Below are 15749 nucleotides of genomic sequence, written 5' to 3' on the forward strand. Positions count from 1 at the left end.
CTGGTACTCTCTATGCTAAAATGAGCTGCTAGCTGTTAGCTTAGCTTAGCATACGGACCTGAAAATGTGGAAAAACAACTAGTCTGGTACTACTATCCAGCCTCTGTGTTAAAATGAGCTGCTAGCTGTAGCTTTGCTTAGCATAAATACCTGAAAATGTGGAAAAACAACTAGTCTGGTACTCTCTATGCTAAAATGAGCAGCTAGCTGTTAGCTTAGCTTAGCATAAATACCTGAAAATGTGGAAAAACAGCTAGTCTGGTACTACTATCTAGTGTCTGTGTTAAAATGAACAGCTAGCTGTAGCTTAGCTTAACATAAACACCTAGAAATATGGGGAAAAGCTAGCCTGGCTCTGTCTAAAGGTAACAAAATCTACCTACTATCCAGTCTCTGTGCTAAAAACAGCTAGCCTGGTACTCTCTATGCTAAAATGAGCTGCTATCTGTTAGCTTAGCTTAGCATAAACACCTCGAAATGTGGAAAAACAGCTAATATGGTATTAATATCCAGTCTCTGTGCTAAAATGAGCTGCTAGCTGTTAGCTTAGCTTAGCATAAAGACCTGGAACAGTGGGAAACAGCTAGTCTGGTACTCTCTATGCTAAAATGAACCGCTATCTGTTAGCTTAGCTTAGCACTGTAGTACTGAAAAAGAAACAAACATTGTGGCAGCTGTGGCTTCTTGTACATTTCCACCAGGTGCAGGATGGAACTGACAGACTCTCTTGTCAGTCTTTGTTTTCTAGTGAACAGTAAGTGTAAGCACATAACTGTGTACACAAAGGAAGCTTTGTCTTTGTCAAAATACAATCTAGTTTTATTGAACTTCTATGGCCCCATGAAACACACACATGGTGACACACACACACACATGGAAATACAAGTTAAGATTTTAAGACTGGTAATACAACAGGCTGGAAGAGAAAAGAAACTTATCAAACGGGAATCATAGCGTGAACAACCTGATCTTAATTTGAAATTCCTCTACGAGGTTGCAAGCAACTCCAGAGCGGCGTGTGGAAAAAATATTAAAAAACAAGATAAACATCGAACATAAAGTAGTTACTTCAGCTCGGGAAGAAGGAGCGTAAAACACAACATGAATATAATTCAACATGATAACTGTGAGTATTTACTTCCACTACAACTTATTTCATTTTGAGGTCTTATTCGCCTAAAAACATACACGAGTGCAGCCAGGAAGAAGAAGAAGATAAAGAAGAAGAAGAAGGATCCACAAAACAGTTTCGAACTCAGTCTGCAACAAGTCAAACAACACACGCACTCCATTCCTCAAAGCCAACAGATGCACTGTGGATCATAAAGCGATGGCAGCTGTATCAGATCTCTCCTGCTATTGCTTCTTAAATTAGGTCGTGCTCTATTTTAAGTCCCTGCGTTTCATAAAGTGTGTGCTCCTCGGAGAGAGAGAGGGAAAGGGCCAAGAAGGTGACGACAGTGCCAAGGAAACAGGAGGACCTTCTTTTCACAGCGGTTATTATGCCGCGGTAAGGAACAGAAGAATTGCATAGTTCAGCAGCATCTTAGCTTTTTTTTCACATTTTCCTATTTACTTTTTGAGTGTACCTGCGCAACCCTGAACCCTCCCCCCCACCACGGCTCATTAGAATAAGGAGCGAGACGAGAGGTCTATTTTTACCGACGTGGGGGTGAGAAAGTGAGACGGAAGGTGAGATTTTATGAGGCAAAAGCAAGCGGCGGCTTGATGTCGATTCATGGTGAGAGTGGTGCAGTATGAACCTAAAAGTGTCCCTTCAAAAAGGTCGAGTTTAAAATGTGGACAGCCTACTCAAACATCACCGACTATCCCGTGTAAAGCACCATTTTGTTCACGTTTTTGTGCTCTCCGCTGCTTTCGTGGAATGAAACTTTTTTTTTAAAGGTCAAGCTCTGGCCCACGGCAGAATGAAAGACACGATGACGATGACCAGGGAGAGGGAGAGAGGCAGCGAGAGGAGGAGGACGAGAGGGAGAGAGAGAGAAGGAGGCCACAGAGGCATCAGACGTCTGGAGCCTCGGGGAGCTTCAGCCGGACTCTTCTGCCTCTCCACGTCTGGCCGGCAGATGACCAGCGGCCTGACCTGGGATATGCTCTCCTGGAGACGAAGAGAGAGTTGTTATTGTAGGGACGATGCAAACTTCAGAATGAAAGACAAAACTAATGGATAGTTGCCAGCAACTTTCAACTTAGCTACGTAGCTGAACCAAGCTGCAATTTCTTCGTGTCTTTGACGTAAAGTGCCAAAAACTAAACTGCAGTTCCTCTAACGTCCACTTGAGGCTGGCTCCATAAGTCCCCATGTTTCACAGCAGAAATAAACATGTTTACAGCCTGGTACAAAAAACAGTTTTGGTCTCTGTAGCTAATTTCCCCGTTCATGACAACTGTACTGAGGGTGAATTTATATACAACTCACCTGTTCACGTTATAGTAAGGCTTAAAGGTCCAGTGTGTGAGATTTGAGGGGATTTTTTGGCTAAATATGGAACAGAAACTCTGTTTTCATGTGTGTATACAGTTGTCCCTCGCTATAACGTGGTTCACTTTTCGCGGACTCGCTGTTTCGCAGATTTTTTTATTGTAATTTTGCTTTTTTTTACAGTGTACTGTAACAGTATGAACACGCATTGTGTTCTGCGTCCTGATTAACTAAGGGAGTCCTGTACAAAATGTGTGTAAAAAGGTGTATACAAGTGTGTGGTTAGGGGTTTTACGGCCTTTAAACATGTATAATAATTGTAGAACTCACTTCGTGGATTTCGTTTATTGCGGGTTATTTTTAGAACGTATCCCCCGCGATAAACGAGGGACCAGTGTAATTACTGTTTCATGTATTTGTTTTTCTTATAACGAGACTTTTATATCTACAGAGGCCGTGGGTCTTCTTCTTTGCCATGTTTGTACAGTAGCCCAGAATGGACAAACCGAACACAAGCTCTGGATTGGGCCTTTAGTTAGTGGGTTCTCTGCCACAAAACTTGGGGGTGAGGTGAGGGGTGTTCAGTTAGTCGCAATCTGCAAGTGTTTGAGCAACCAGGCGTCACTGAGTCCCTGCTTCAGACCTGGTCCAGCTGTACCAGCAGCTCTCCTGTGTGTCCTTGTTCTCACCTCCAGTATGGTCCTGCTGTGCGCTCGGTCAGGACTGAGCCTGAGGTTCCAGCGATGTGATCTGTGGCTCCGCCCGCCGTCGTCCTCGCTCTCGGTGGTGTCCTGCCGCGCCACCCGCGGGCGCTTGCGTCTCCGCGAGCTGATTCGCTGGAGAGAACCCGGTTCCTGGAGTCTAGACAAATCAGGGTTTAAGGCACGAGGTCACATGAAGAACATGGACCTCGTGCCTCGTGAACGCTCGTCCTCACCTGCAGTCTGTATCCTCGATATCAGCATCTGCATCGCTCTCGCCCTGAGGGTCGGACAGGACGCACTCCTCCTGCAAACCCATGAAAGTCAGCGTGAAAGACAGATCTATGAAAACCTTCTAATGACCACAGCCTCCATGCTTTTATTTTGTAGTCTCTGGAACCTCATGAATCATCGTCCACTATTTTCAAACCAAACACTCCACGATGGCGTCGGTCTGCGTGAGAGTTCTCATCGTGCGTCACTTTTTTATTCTCACCACTGTTATTATGCATGAATCAGCCGACACCTTCGACACATGACTAATGAGCTCACAGATCCAGTCAGCTGCTTTCTATCGACTAACACAAAGACTGATACACAGACAGATCTGAACACTGTGAAACTGATCCAGGTTTTATTAAGGCAGAGTTCATGAACTGTTTATGTTCATACTATATTCAAGATTTGAGAAGCCCGGCTTCGTTTAACAAAGAACAACAAACAAGAACAAAGAGTTGCATTACAGTCATTTATCGAAATCTTAAATCAATGCATTATGCATACATTTTGCATTTACTTTTTAAAAGTTTAAGGAAATCTTTTCGACATTTCGACAATAATTCTTATCCCCAACTACGATAACTATGATGCGTTCATAAACGTGGGAGAAATGGAAATTCACCGGAGATATAAAGCTGGCTATGTTTAGGTTGTCTTGTGTCAATGTTGTCATTTCCTGTTTTATTTTGAAAGGTAACTCTCCTCTCATTTCATGTATCCCCGCCCTGATTGTTTCCACCTGTTCCTCGTCACCCTGTGTATATATTGTCTGCGTCTCTTTTTGTCCTTGTCCTCTGTGCCAGAGAACCAGCTCCTCACCCTCGTCTCGTCAAAGTCCTCGTCTCGTGTCTCATCAGGTTTTGTATTTTGCTTTGTTACTTTGTCTAACCTTTGCATTTTACTATTCGAACAAGACCGAACTCTTTCACCCTTCACACATATTCACACTCTCACACTCCTTGGATGCCCAAATGAACTGCATGAACTTATTTTTATTAAGTGAACCATTCTCCTGTGATGTTTTTATGGTGAATGTGATTTTTGTTCTTTGGTCGGACACCTAAATTTGTTATTGTTGGTGAAAAAACCATTGATTTATTGCTTGAACTTTAATTGTGAAGGGGTTTATCTTTTTTGTTTGTGATTAACAGATCGATTAAATAACTTTTGTTTGTTAACCAGATACTTTTAAATTTACTTCTTATTACTTCCTATTTAAAAAGTGACAGGTTGATTTATGCTCCGTCTGGCGCCCAACTTATGTTATGAGTATCTGTTTTTAGCCGTACGCTTTTGTTTTCTTAGAGTATTTAGTGTTTTCCTCCCAGTGAGTGATTTTCTGTTGAACTTTGATAATGAAATATTTTGTTTTATTTTTTGCATTTGGGTTCCAGCCGTGACACAGGCGGTAGCTTAGCTTAGCACAAAGACTGGAAACAAGGGGAAACAGCTAGCCTGGCTAAAACTACTCACTAATTAACGTTTGTTATATCTCATTTTGTTTAATCTGCAGAGTTTAAAGAATCTTTGGCAAAAAAATCTTGTTCCGAACCACCAGGAGATAGTTTAGCTTATCTCTGCTGTGCAGTTGGACCCTTTTTAACATGGAGGTTTATGGGAACTGCACGGCACTTCTACACTGGCTTCACTTCAAAACCACGGCTGCTTGGTAAATAAGCTAAACTAATTATATCCTGAGTCTATCTCCTGGAAAATGTAATCCTTCCTTTAAAAACTAGAAACACGATGTAAACATTGAATTTATTTATTCCAAGCTGCTTGAAGTCGTCATGAGGAACACGAGCTACCAGCAGCATCCGTGTTCCTGGTATTAGTCATGCTTGAAAACAGCTGCCCGCCAAAATAAAAGCCATCACATCAAATCTTCAGACACCTGCAGGTCAGACTCTGGGTTACACACACACACACACACACACACACGATGTCGTACATTACCTCTGTGCCGTATCCTTCAGAGTACCTGGTTATCATTACTTTGTTTTTTCCACAGTGTTCACACAGGAGCGTTTCCTGACGGCAGAGAGAGAAGAGAAGATCGTTAAATCAATCATTAAACTCTTAGTCTGAGACTGAAGTTTAAGATTAATTAAAAATGTTTTTGTTTTCATAAGGTTTGATGGTTTTCACGTCTGATGTCCTCGGACGGCTGCTTCAGCCCAACCTGTGACGGCCGGAGGTGTCAGTCAAAGCGTCCACGCTCTTAACCCTGCATAACTGTAAGCCTTAATATAATGTGAACAGGTGAGTTGTATATAAATTCACCCTCAGTACAGTTGTCATGAACGGGGAAATTAGCTACAGAGACCAAAACTGTTTTTTGTACCAGGCTGTAAACATGTTTATTTCTGCTGTGAAACATGGGGACTTATGGAGACTGACTCACTTCTGGAGCCAGCCTCTAGTGGACGTTAGAGGAACTGTAGTTTGTGGTTTGACTTTATTTCAACAGAGGCAGAAGCAGGAGGACATCAGTCGTTATTTGATATGAACATTTGATACTGTAACATTATACAGAGAAGACATCACGTCCTCTTTGTCTCATGGATCCTGACAGCAGCAGCTCCTCTGCAGAGACACAGAGGTCAGCCTGAAGTTGACGGCGTGCATTAAGAGATGAAGGCACACTCACCGGCGTGGGCGTGTGTGCTTCTGAATAAAGTGTACAGGGACCGGCCTCGCACGCACACACCGCATCCACCTCTCCGCAACTCGCCCCCACCTGAGACGACGGAGACAGAGACGAGAGAGGATGAAACCCGGCCGTGATGTGTCGGCTCTGAGCGTTCTTCAGAAGTTTTGAATCTCATGCATCTCTGTCTGCGGCCCGGTGACGAGCTCTCGACCTTTCCCACCTACTCGCGCTTTGAGCTGGAGGACGAGGGCGCCGAGCGCTGACATGATTCAGGCGCAGGAGTAAACCACATCAGAGCTATAATTAAAGACACGCAGCTATGAAGCCGCTCTGCAGATATTTCAGTCGGCGCCGTCATGCCGTGATTCATTGATGCGTTTGGACGCAGAAACACGAAGACACGAGCTCACCCCACAGTCGTTGTCAGACGTCTCTCCGGAGGAAAAGAGGCCTTGGGAGTCGGACTCCCTCCGCTGCATGACCTCTGACCTCTGACCTCTGACCGGCTCACACACTCACATAGACCTGCTGGACACACACAGGAAGTAACGTTAAGTAATGTCCCTCCTTCACATTAAAGCTTTGACGCCCAGGTTTGTTTTTGTTGCATAACTTTAAGCCTTAATATAATGTGAACAGGTGAGTTGTATATAAATTCACCCTCAGTACAGTTGTCATGAACGGGGAAATTAGCTACAGAGACCAAAACTGTTTTTTGTACCAGGCTGTAAACATGTTTATTTCTGCTGTGAAGTTGGACATTTGGACATGGGGACTTATGGAGACTGACTCACTTCTGGAGCCAGCCTCAAGTGGACGTTAGAGGAACTGCAGTTTTTAAGCAGGAGGTCATTTAATGCAACTTATAAAGCCTTTATAGAAGTATTTATAAATATATATTTTTACTAGCGGGTCCATATTAACATTGCTCATTGTTATGCATGTCCAATAATACTAAAATATGAAAACAAAACACAAACATAAAAGTGTCAGTAGAGATAAAAATATGAATAAAAATTTATTTTTAATTGTACTTATAGTGAAAAGGTATCGGTATTAGTATTGTTGTGAAACTTAATATAATAATAATAATATAATAATATAATAACACTAATAAAAGACAATCAATTATAATAATAATAAATCATAAAATATAACAATACACTAATAATATAACTAATAAATAATAATAATAACACTAATACCAATAACTAATAATAATCATAATAATAATAACATTAACAATACATAAATAATAATAATAGATCATACTAACACTAATAACAAGACATAATACTAATAATAATAAAATAATAACACTAATAATAACTAAAATAATAATAATAATAATAAAATAACAATACTAATAATAATATACTATAATAATAATAATAACAATAAGAATCATATTAAATTTTAATAATAATAATAATAATTAAAAACTTCTGCAGCCGGCCTCAAGTGTCCACTCAGTGAATTACAGTTTTTAGCCCGTTTGCTTCATTTCCCGCTCACACAGGTCATTATATTTTATATTATAGAAACATTTTTATGACAATAAATAAACTTATAACACTACAAACATGATATAAAACATCAAATAAAATTGTCCATAGAGATAAAACTATGAATGAAAATCAATAAGTTGCAGTTCTTGTTAATGATTCATATTTAATATTTCACAGATGGAATAATTAAAATAGTTTCTGATGATGCTGATGACGCGAGCGGCGCGCTCGTGCTCTCACAGTGTAACATCTGCACTCACATTACGTAATAACCTCCGACAGCCAACGCACGAGCCGGACAAGTTTCCACGCGCAGGTACAAAAAAAAACTTCAAATTAAAAAAATCATATTTCATAACGACATGCGAACACGTGACATCACTTCCACGCACACGTGCAGGTTACAGCAGAAGTGTCACGCATCTTTTTTACCTGTCCGCGAGCATGCCGAGGATCCACGCGCGGTGACCGGAGCTGTGTTCAGGGCGCGAGCGGCGGCACGCGGCGGTGCTGCTCCTCATTGTGGCGCGGGGAAGCCGTGAGCTCGCGCTGCCTCCGAGTGTTTGACATTGTGGCAGCGGAGCCTCCGCGCGTGACGTCACAGCCGACGATGATGACGCGCGGTTACAGTCCGCGGGGGTTGGCGCGCGCTCACGCACCGGCGGGACACCCAAAACAAGGGCGCGAGCACGGGAAGGAGGGACTTCCGCCCTGGACTTTCATAATAAAAGAAAGTCAAACAGGTAAGGTGTATCCATTCATAACAATGCACAAAGCATGTTTAATATTATTATTATTATATAGTGTGTGTATGTGTTTATGTTTTGGGGAAAATAATGACTTCATATACAAAAAAAATCATATTTACAGGAAATTTATATCCATATATGGTTGAACTGTTGAACTTTTAGACTACAGAATGATAAACTGTAATTCATTTTGATGATGCATTGACTGAATGGTGCTTAACACATTTATTAGACCACCTGAAGAGACTGTTTCACTTTCAGCGAGACATGAATGAGGAATTTCAAACTGAATTCACCCAAATGTGGGTAGAAATAAACATTCGACCACTAAAACTAATTCTTCTGTTCAGGAATGTGAAGTAAATAACTATAACTTGACATCTTAATCAAGAAATAATAATCTGCTTTTCTATTTTGCCAACAATATTTTAGCACTAAAAATATCATTTTAGTTAAAGAGCTTCAACTATTACAGAAACATAAAAAATGATTTTTGTGGTGATTACCAATGTTGGTATGAACTTTACACTGGATGGTGCTCTAATAAATTTGTTTCTGCACTGTAATGGGTACGATTACCCACGAGAAGTACGTAACCTTTTACAGCACCAACGTTTTCTCTTGTTTTGGTGAAGCTGGTTCATATTTTATGGAGTTTCCTGATGGACAGTGTAGTGCATCAAGCTGTAGCTGCTGTTAGCTCAGTTTGTTAGCCAGGTAACTGAGAGCAGGAGTGTCGGTGTTATGGACCACCAGGAAGAAGAGGAAGTTTTCAGGTCCTAAGGGTGCCGGGAATGCTGATAGGGAAAGGATCCGGTGTCATGCCAGAACCGGAGCTGGGCAATGTAACCAGGCTTAGCTGCCGTTAAAGGAAGAAGCGAAGGGACTAAAAGTGACGCTGACGGAGGAAGCCAAGAAGAGAAAAAGGAGAGAGTGAGCGAGCAAGAAGCCGCCGGACAAGAGTAAATGTGGGACTGACTTTTAGTGGTTGGTGAGAGCTTGGTGAAATAAAAGGCTGAAAGACAGACGCCGAGCTGGGCTGACTGCTGCTGGACTAGTCAGTAATCATGCTGGGACAATCCCTGGCTCCAGATCTGTACAAACAAGAACTAGTCAAGCTCTTAGATTATAACACATGGATCAGCTTCAGTTTTATCATGTTCGCTGGTTCACTTTAGTTCACAAAATGTCCACTACAGTTGGTAATCCAGCTTCGGATAACCTACTTTCAGAAAAGTTGAACTTGTTTTTGGTCCTTCTCTACCTCTCTGGCTCGGTTCTTGTCCCTTGGATCATGGATCTGAAAGTGGTTTTATGAACCCACCAATCATCAGGTCCAAAAGGAGGGAGCCTACCTACATATCTTCACCGGTCACAACCACCACTGCATTGTTGCAATAGATGTGTGGTACATAGCAGTGTGGTACACCGGTATGAAAATGAGATGTTTAGTTGCTTGGAGAAAAAGGTGTGTTGTTTAAAGAACGACTCAGCTCATTGTTGGGATGAAGTCAAGAACTTGTTGGCTCACAGGCACGAGTTATTTCCAGCACTGTGAGATGTATCCCTTTTGTTTTGTGTAAAATGTTGTTTACAACATTCAAAACCTTAAAAAACGTTAATATTCTCGAAGCAAACATGTAATTTTTGCCCGGATCTTTATCTTGCACTGTTGAACTAGATTCAGTTGGGGCAGACAGAGAGACACGACCACGCAGACAGACAAGGATCATCAAAGGAAGTAATCCGGAAATGTCTGATGTCTCATGGGGGAATCCGTTTGTTTTCGTAACTGCGCCACATTGTCACCAAAACCCTGCTCAGTTCAGCCAGCGGTCCAGTTAAATCTTCCCTTTCCTGTGTTTGAACGTTTGTCAGTCGAATTTCAAAAGCTGCCAAGAAGCTGAAGCCCGTCGGTGGGTGACCACTCCAAGGTGCGCCTACCAAGAAGCTAAAAAAGGAGCTTTTCCTTTCTAAATCCAATGTTTTTTTTAAAAAACTTTTCAAACAGAGCTTGTTTCTGGCCTAAATTCCCCATGAGAACCACCGAATGAGATAAGGTGTAATTAGGGGGGGGGACCTAATGGCCGAGGGAGGGATCCCTCATTATGGCGACATGTCGACCATGCAAATAACCCCTGTGAACAAGAGTATACTGGATGTTTTGAAGTGATCCAGCATAGCAGTTTGAGTAGACTCCATGACGTTTTTGCAATCACTGAACTGCACCCCAATGTTTTATTAACGAATATTTCTTCCTTATTAAGATGTTTGTTCCTCGTGCTGATCATCCGCAGAGTATCGCATGTATGAAAAATGTTCAGGGTTTCATCGTGCTCTTTTATCACACACAGAGGAGGTGGAGGAGGAGGGAAGTCACAGATCCTCACTGGCAGATAGAGAGATTTGTGTATACACAAGTAGCAATACAAACAGGAGATGCAAGCTCGATAAGGAAATTAAGGGAAAGGGTGCAACTCAAATATACCAAGACTAATGTACCAACGGACCAATGCAATCTCTGTCTCTCTCTCTCCTTCTGTTTCTCACTCGCTGTCACTTACAGAAAGAGAAACAGAGAGAGAGAGAGGGATGAAAGTCAAAGGAGAGCTGCAGAAGAACGTCATTTAGACATTCTGGAAGCACTGCAGAATGCATTCTTTGGATTTTCTCATCAAAATTGGATGTAGGACCAAACACAACACGTCTAAACTCAGATGAATTCTCTATTTTTGACTGTGGCCACAGGTTTTTTTGGCGTGCACACGCTCACAGGAAAACAACGGACTTTTGGATCAAAGCGTCAGTCGCGTCATTTTTAGATTTGAAGGACACAAAAACACCACCCGAGGCAATTGTAGGTTACGGTGCTGTGAGAACACCCCGGGGTGGTTCGAAGATTGTGATTTGGTTGTGTGAGTTATGTGCTTCTGTGGTCAACAAGTGAGGCTGAGCATCTACAAACGTTCGGATGCGTATGCACAGTGTCTGAGGGGTTTGCTGACTGCACAGTGAGAAGAAGAAGAGAGAAGGAAGGAGTCAAGTTTCGCTACTGTCTGGAACACACGGACGAAAGCAAATATGCATTAAATCTGATCTGATATAAAAAGGCCTTGTTTTGATCTAATATGAGGATGGAGCGAGCTTTTTGGGGTCACCTTGGAGGTTATTTCTGAGCTTTGAAAGACCAATGAAGGAGTCAGACCAAACCAAGGATAACCCCCTGACCTGGGATTTCGACCAACCCTGGAGTTCATTCCTAAAACCAGCTGCACAGCTTTGCCTCAACACCTTGGACTTCTCAGACCTCTGGGATGAGGAAGACAGTACAGAGGATGAGGGAACCAATTCGACCAATCACCAACGCGTCTCCGAAGCCCTTCAAGGCCCTCCAGCACCCCCTCCTCCTCCTCCTCCTCCTCCTCCTCCTCCACCTGCCCTGCCTTTGCCCTCAACCTCCAGTAAAGGTGCGACCAAATGTCGCACCTTGAAGCTCCATTGGAGGGAACTGCAGAGTTTAGCTCCCCTTCCGAGGATGACCCGCTTCGGGTCTCAGACAATTTGGGCCGGACTTGAGCCGGTCCATTTGGATACAAACCGACTGGAGTACTTGTTTGAATCTAAAGGAAATAGCACCAGTTTTAACTTGGTTTCTAAGCAGGTAAGACAAAAGGATGATGCCTCAGGGACAAAATACTAATTTATGAAACAACTGTAAGCATCTTTTTTAAATAATTTGGTCAGTTCGTGTGGTTCTACCTCACTTGTCAATGTTTTTTCTTAACATGTAAACTTTTGGGGAAGTTAATAGTCCTGAAAGAGGTAATCTGCTGCCATTGGAATCTTATAAAAGTTGCAAAACAGTAAGGACCTACAGTAGATGCCAGTTGGGACGCCTCCAGTTTGAAGAAGCTGACCAGTAAGGAAGCTAAGCAATGCAAGGCTGTGAACAGGTGCATTCATAAAATGTATTTTAACCACCTGAAAAAGACCCACCTCGAAAAATCTAAATCAGTTGCACCAGGTGGACCTTAAATTGAGTATTTTACCACTTCACATTGCCGCCAGACCAACAGCTTACACTTGATGTCCTTCAGAAACTACAAGGCATGACTTTTCATGGCGAATTTAAGGAATCACCAATGTGACAAGACCGCTAAGCAAGACACAAATCAAAGAGAAACCCAGCACCACATGGCATGCAGGCTAGCTAGCACATCACAGGCATGTTAATCATCAATTAAACCAGCACATGGACCAAAACATTTGACACATATGTAATGAAATTATTGATAAAACAAAACACTTACAGACAAATAGTGTCCAAGGAAGCAAGAAGAAGAACAAATAGCTGCAGAGAACTCGAGGAACGAGGAAGATTCCTTGTTCTGACACTACTGTGGTCGCGTTACCAGTAGGGGGCACCGTAGTGCAGAAGAGTTTTTATTAATCTATGCTCACATCAGAGCCTCCTTTGACAAAAACATGGGAGCTGCTGGTCCACTGCTGCCTCTGTGGGTTGGTTTGTTTGAGGCAGCAGTGGACCAGCCATCCCTGTGTCCTGCAAGGTAACTGTATGGTGACTTTGGAGAGAGCAACATGAAATGCTTTGGTTTCCTGCTGGATAAGGACCACATTGACTTTGTTCTGTGACTAAAATATGTTGCTGGCCCCAGAGCAGTGCATTGCTTAGCTTCCATACTGATCCTCCTCTCTGCTTCTCCAAACCAGGGTTGCATGCTGACTGCTGTCTATCATAAGAACTCCAACGACCATGGATGACGACGAAAAACTCGAACTAACCATTTAAGTAGCGAGAACGAAGTTGAAACCATGTTTTTACCAAACATTTAACTCTTAAATACGCCCTCAGTTTGTTAAAGGCGACCCTAAAATGCACTTTCAGAAATACCTAGGTATTCTATCTTCTTGTCCTTCTTTGTATTCCAACGCAGAAGCAGCCAGCAGTCTCGGTGTTGGGGATGAAGAGGAGTAACATCATAACCATCGCCCTGAGCAGCCTGCCTCCGCCTCGCCTCCTCCCCCCTGCTATCTACAGCATGGACAGCAGTGTGCTAGACAGAGAGGATATTCAGGTACAACAGAGGTCATGTCCTTGGGAATTTGAGCCTCAGCATTTGCTCAACTTCTAAAGTCTCATTTTGTTGGATAGGCAAATTTGTTGCCCTTACGATATCTCTATTACAGTCCCATTAGGAATCCAGAATAGCCCTGCAGTTTGAGCTCTTTCTCTTTTCTAAAACAGCATCTTCAAGCGCTAATCCCAACAGAAGAGGAGCTTTGTCTGATCAAGGAGGCCAAGGCCCAGAACCCCAACGCCCCTCTAGCCCCAGCTGAGCTCTGCCTGTTCACTCTCGGAGAAATCCCACATCTGAACTCCAGGCTTCAGCTGTGGGCCTTTGCTCTGGACTACGACTCCTTAGAAAGGGTAAGCGAGAGTCTGAAAAGTTATTTTGGAGCCTAAAAAAAAAAAATATCAATCAGCAACATTTTGTAGAAAAAATAGATGTTCTGTTCTGTTCCCCCGAAGTGATGCAAAAGTGATTCAATGCACGCCGCTGCGGTGACTTCCTATCACCAAATACGTCACCGGACTAAAAATAAAACATGCATTTGATGGCTCACCTAGTCTGTATGAATCACTGCATTGTCCTTTATGTCTCACCTCTCAACAGGAAATTGCTGAGCCTCTCTTTCATCTGAAGTTGGCCATGGAGCAGCTCTCAGCCAGCCAGACCTTTAGATGTATTCTAGCAACCGTGTTAGAGATCGGTAACTTTCTAAATGGATGTAAAGTGAGTATGTTGTCATCCCGGTCTTCTGTTATCCATTCCTAATGAGTGTTAGTGAGTCTCATAATTTATTTAAATGTGTCAAGGCCCGTGGTTTCGAGCTGAGTTACCTGGGGAAGCTGTCTCAGGTGAGGGATACGCACACTCGGCAGCCCCTGCTGCACCACGTCTGCGTTCTCCTGATGCAGATCTACCCACAATCGTCTGACCTCTACTCCGACATCACTGCTGTTACTAAAGCTGGCAAGGTGCGCTTATGTGTGTTTGTCTTTGTCTCCTGAAAAATGGTTATTTGGGCCCGAACCGAAACTTATTTTTAAGGTCAAACCAAGTCAAAACAGGCATCCAAACTTCTCTTCTCGTTCTCATCTTTACAGTGCGACTACTCCCTAGTCCAGTCCAACTTCGCCCAGCTAGAAGCCCAGTGCAAAGCGTCGTGGGAGCAGCTGAAGATTTTGGACAAGTCGGAGGACAAGAGGAAAGGAAAGTCAGAGAAGAGGAGATGGGGAGGACAAGACGACGTCCCGGAGGGATCCCTCCGTCACAGGTTGACGAAACTTTTGAAGGAGTGCGAGGAGAGGCTGAAGGTCCTGAGAGCCGTCCATCGCCGGGTCATCAACAGGTGCGCATGGTTTGTTGCCAGTTTTTAATCTCCTTGACGTGCTGTTCTATGGATTAAATCTTCTCTCCGGTTTTGTTTCTCCAGGTTCCACTCTTTCCTCTTATTCCTAGGCTACTCCAAAGCAATGGTGAGAGACACCAAAGCGGAGGACTTCTGTAGAACCGTCAGTAACTTCTCGTTGGAGTACCGGACCACGAGGCAGGCCATCCTCCTGCAGAGAGAGAGGGAACAACAGAGAAGTAAAGCCGAGAGCTCAGGTCCGAATACTCCCGCGGTCAGAAGGAAATGTCAACAAACGGCAACACAGGTTTTTATTCCGGCTGCTCTTAAACTGATTCTGGACAAAATGATTGAAGAGTTTTTAACGTTAACCCGCTGTGTTGATCTATCAGGATAATGAGGAGCAGCGTAGGCTGGAGGAGGTTCTGAGAACGCCCGAGTCCACCTCAAGGCTGGACGGCACGCTGCCTCGAAACCGCAGGAGGACGGCTGACATTCAAGGTACTTAATGCGACACGTATTCCTGAATAAAAACATCTTTTATCTGTCAAGAACGTTGTACTGAACTCAGATTTGTTCTTCTCAGGTCCTTCATCACGAAAGCTGAAGTGGTAACCCTGCTGATACACTTACAAAAGTCGTCAGTCACTGGTGTATTGGAGCAAAAGTGTTTGCAATTGTTATTTATGACGTCACATTTTTGAGGTGCTATGTCGTTAACGAGTAAGAAAACGGACGGGTGCAGTTTTAATCGTGTGAAGTCAGGATGCACTAAAAAGTCTGTGTGTGTGCGTTTGTGACAAAACGACAAAATCAATGATAAAATGTGTAAAAACGAAATAAAAAATGATCAAACTTTAAAAAAGGAAAAACACTGAAGCAACATTGTGTATCTGTTCCACATGATGCTTTACGACACCATGTCGCTGGTGATATTAAGCCTTAATATAATGTGAACAGGTGAGTTGTATATAAATTCAC

The 15749-nt window shown here is 43.0% G+C and overlaps 2 protein-coding genes across 7 annotated transcripts; one reads left to right on the forward strand and one right to left on the reverse strand.

The window, feature by feature from the left end:
• Positions 1-1888: 1888 nt before the first annotated feature.
• si:ch211-63p21.1 (hypothetical protein) lies at positions 1889-8251 on the reverse strand. 3 transcript variants are annotated; one of them, XM_019266572.2, is made up of 7 exons: positions 8017-8251; positions 6487-6601; positions 6074-6163; positions 5380-5454; positions 3381-3451; positions 3133-3304; positions 1889-2119 (listed from the first exon to the last, which is right to left on the reverse strand). In XM_019266572.2, exons 2-7 carry the CDS (start codon positions 6553-6555, stop codon positions 1907-1909), a joined length of 690 nt encoding a protein of 229 aa, XP_019122117.1. In that variant the 5' UTR covers positions 6556-6601; positions 8017-8251; the 3' UTR covers positions 1889-1906. The 3 variants fall into 3 exon arrangements, with proteins under 3 accessions (XP_019122117.1, XP_019122116.1, XP_019122118.1); XM_019266571.2 differs by having other exon boundaries at positions 6487-6604; XM_019266573.2 differs by lacking the exon at positions 6074-6163 and having other exon boundaries at positions 6487-6604.
• Positions 3387-15749, forward strand: LOC104925757 (FH1/FH2 domain-containing protein 1). 4 transcript variants are annotated; one of them, XM_027287916.1, is made up of 12 exons: positions 3387-4280; positions 4937-5092; positions 5199-5323; positions 5435-5685; positions 13289-13429; positions 13600-13782; positions 14030-14149; positions 14233-14394; positions 14524-14768; positions 14853-15075; positions 15161-15269; positions 15355-15749. In XM_027287916.1, exons 5-12 carry the CDS (start codon positions 13316-13318, stop codon positions 15381-15383), a joined length of 1185 nt encoding a protein of 394 aa, XP_027143717.1. In that variant the 5' UTR covers positions 3387-4280; positions 4937-5092; positions 5199-5323; positions 5435-5685; positions 13289-13315; the 3' UTR covers positions 15384-15749. The 4 variants fall into 4 exon arrangements, with proteins under 4 accessions (XP_027143717.1, XP_027143718.1, XP_010737760.3 ...); XM_027287917.1 differs by lacking the exons at positions 3387-4280; positions 4937-5092; positions 5199-5323; positions 5435-5685 and adding an exon at positions 6663-6715; XM_010739458.3 differs by lacking the exons at positions 3387-4280; positions 4937-5092; positions 5199-5323; positions 5435-5685 and adding an exon at positions 8237-8327.

This window comes from Larimichthys crocea, chromosome XIV (genome assembly GCF_000972845.2).
Source record: "Larimichthys crocea isolate SSNF chromosome XIV, L_crocea_2.0, whole genome shotgun sequence".
In the NCBI taxonomy this organism is placed as follows: Eukaryota; Metazoa; Chordata; class Actinopteri; family Sciaenidae; genus Larimichthys; species Larimichthys crocea.

Excerpts from the sequence above, each read along its gene's own strand:
- si:ch211-63p21.1 (XM_019266572.2), bottom strand. The coding sequence starts at position 6,555 with ATGCAGCGGAGGGAGTCCGACTCCCAAGGCCTCTTTTCCTCCGGAGAG. Across the intron at positions 6,164-6,486 it reads CGTCTGACAACGACTGTGGG|GTGGGGGCGAGTTGCGGAGA; the intron begins GTGAGCTCGTGT and ends CCGTCGTCTCAG. Across the intron at positions 3,452-5,379 it reads CTGAAGGATACGGCACAGAG|GAGGAGTGCGTCCTGTCCGA; the intron begins GTAATGTACGAC and ends ATGGGTTTGCAG.
- LOC104925757 (XM_019266570.2), top strand. The coding sequence starts at position 11,869 with ATGACCCGCTTCGGGTCTCAGACAATTTGGGCCGGACTTGAGCCGGTC. Across the intron at positions 13,783-14,029 it reads ACTACGACTCCTTAGAAAGG|GAAATTGCTGAGCCTCTCTT; the intron begins GTAAGCGAGAGT and ends ACCTCTCAACAG. Across the intron at positions 15,076-15,160 it reads GTCAACAAACGGCAACACAG|GATAATGAGGAGCAGCGTAG; the intron begins GTTTTTATTCCG and ends TTGATCTATCAG.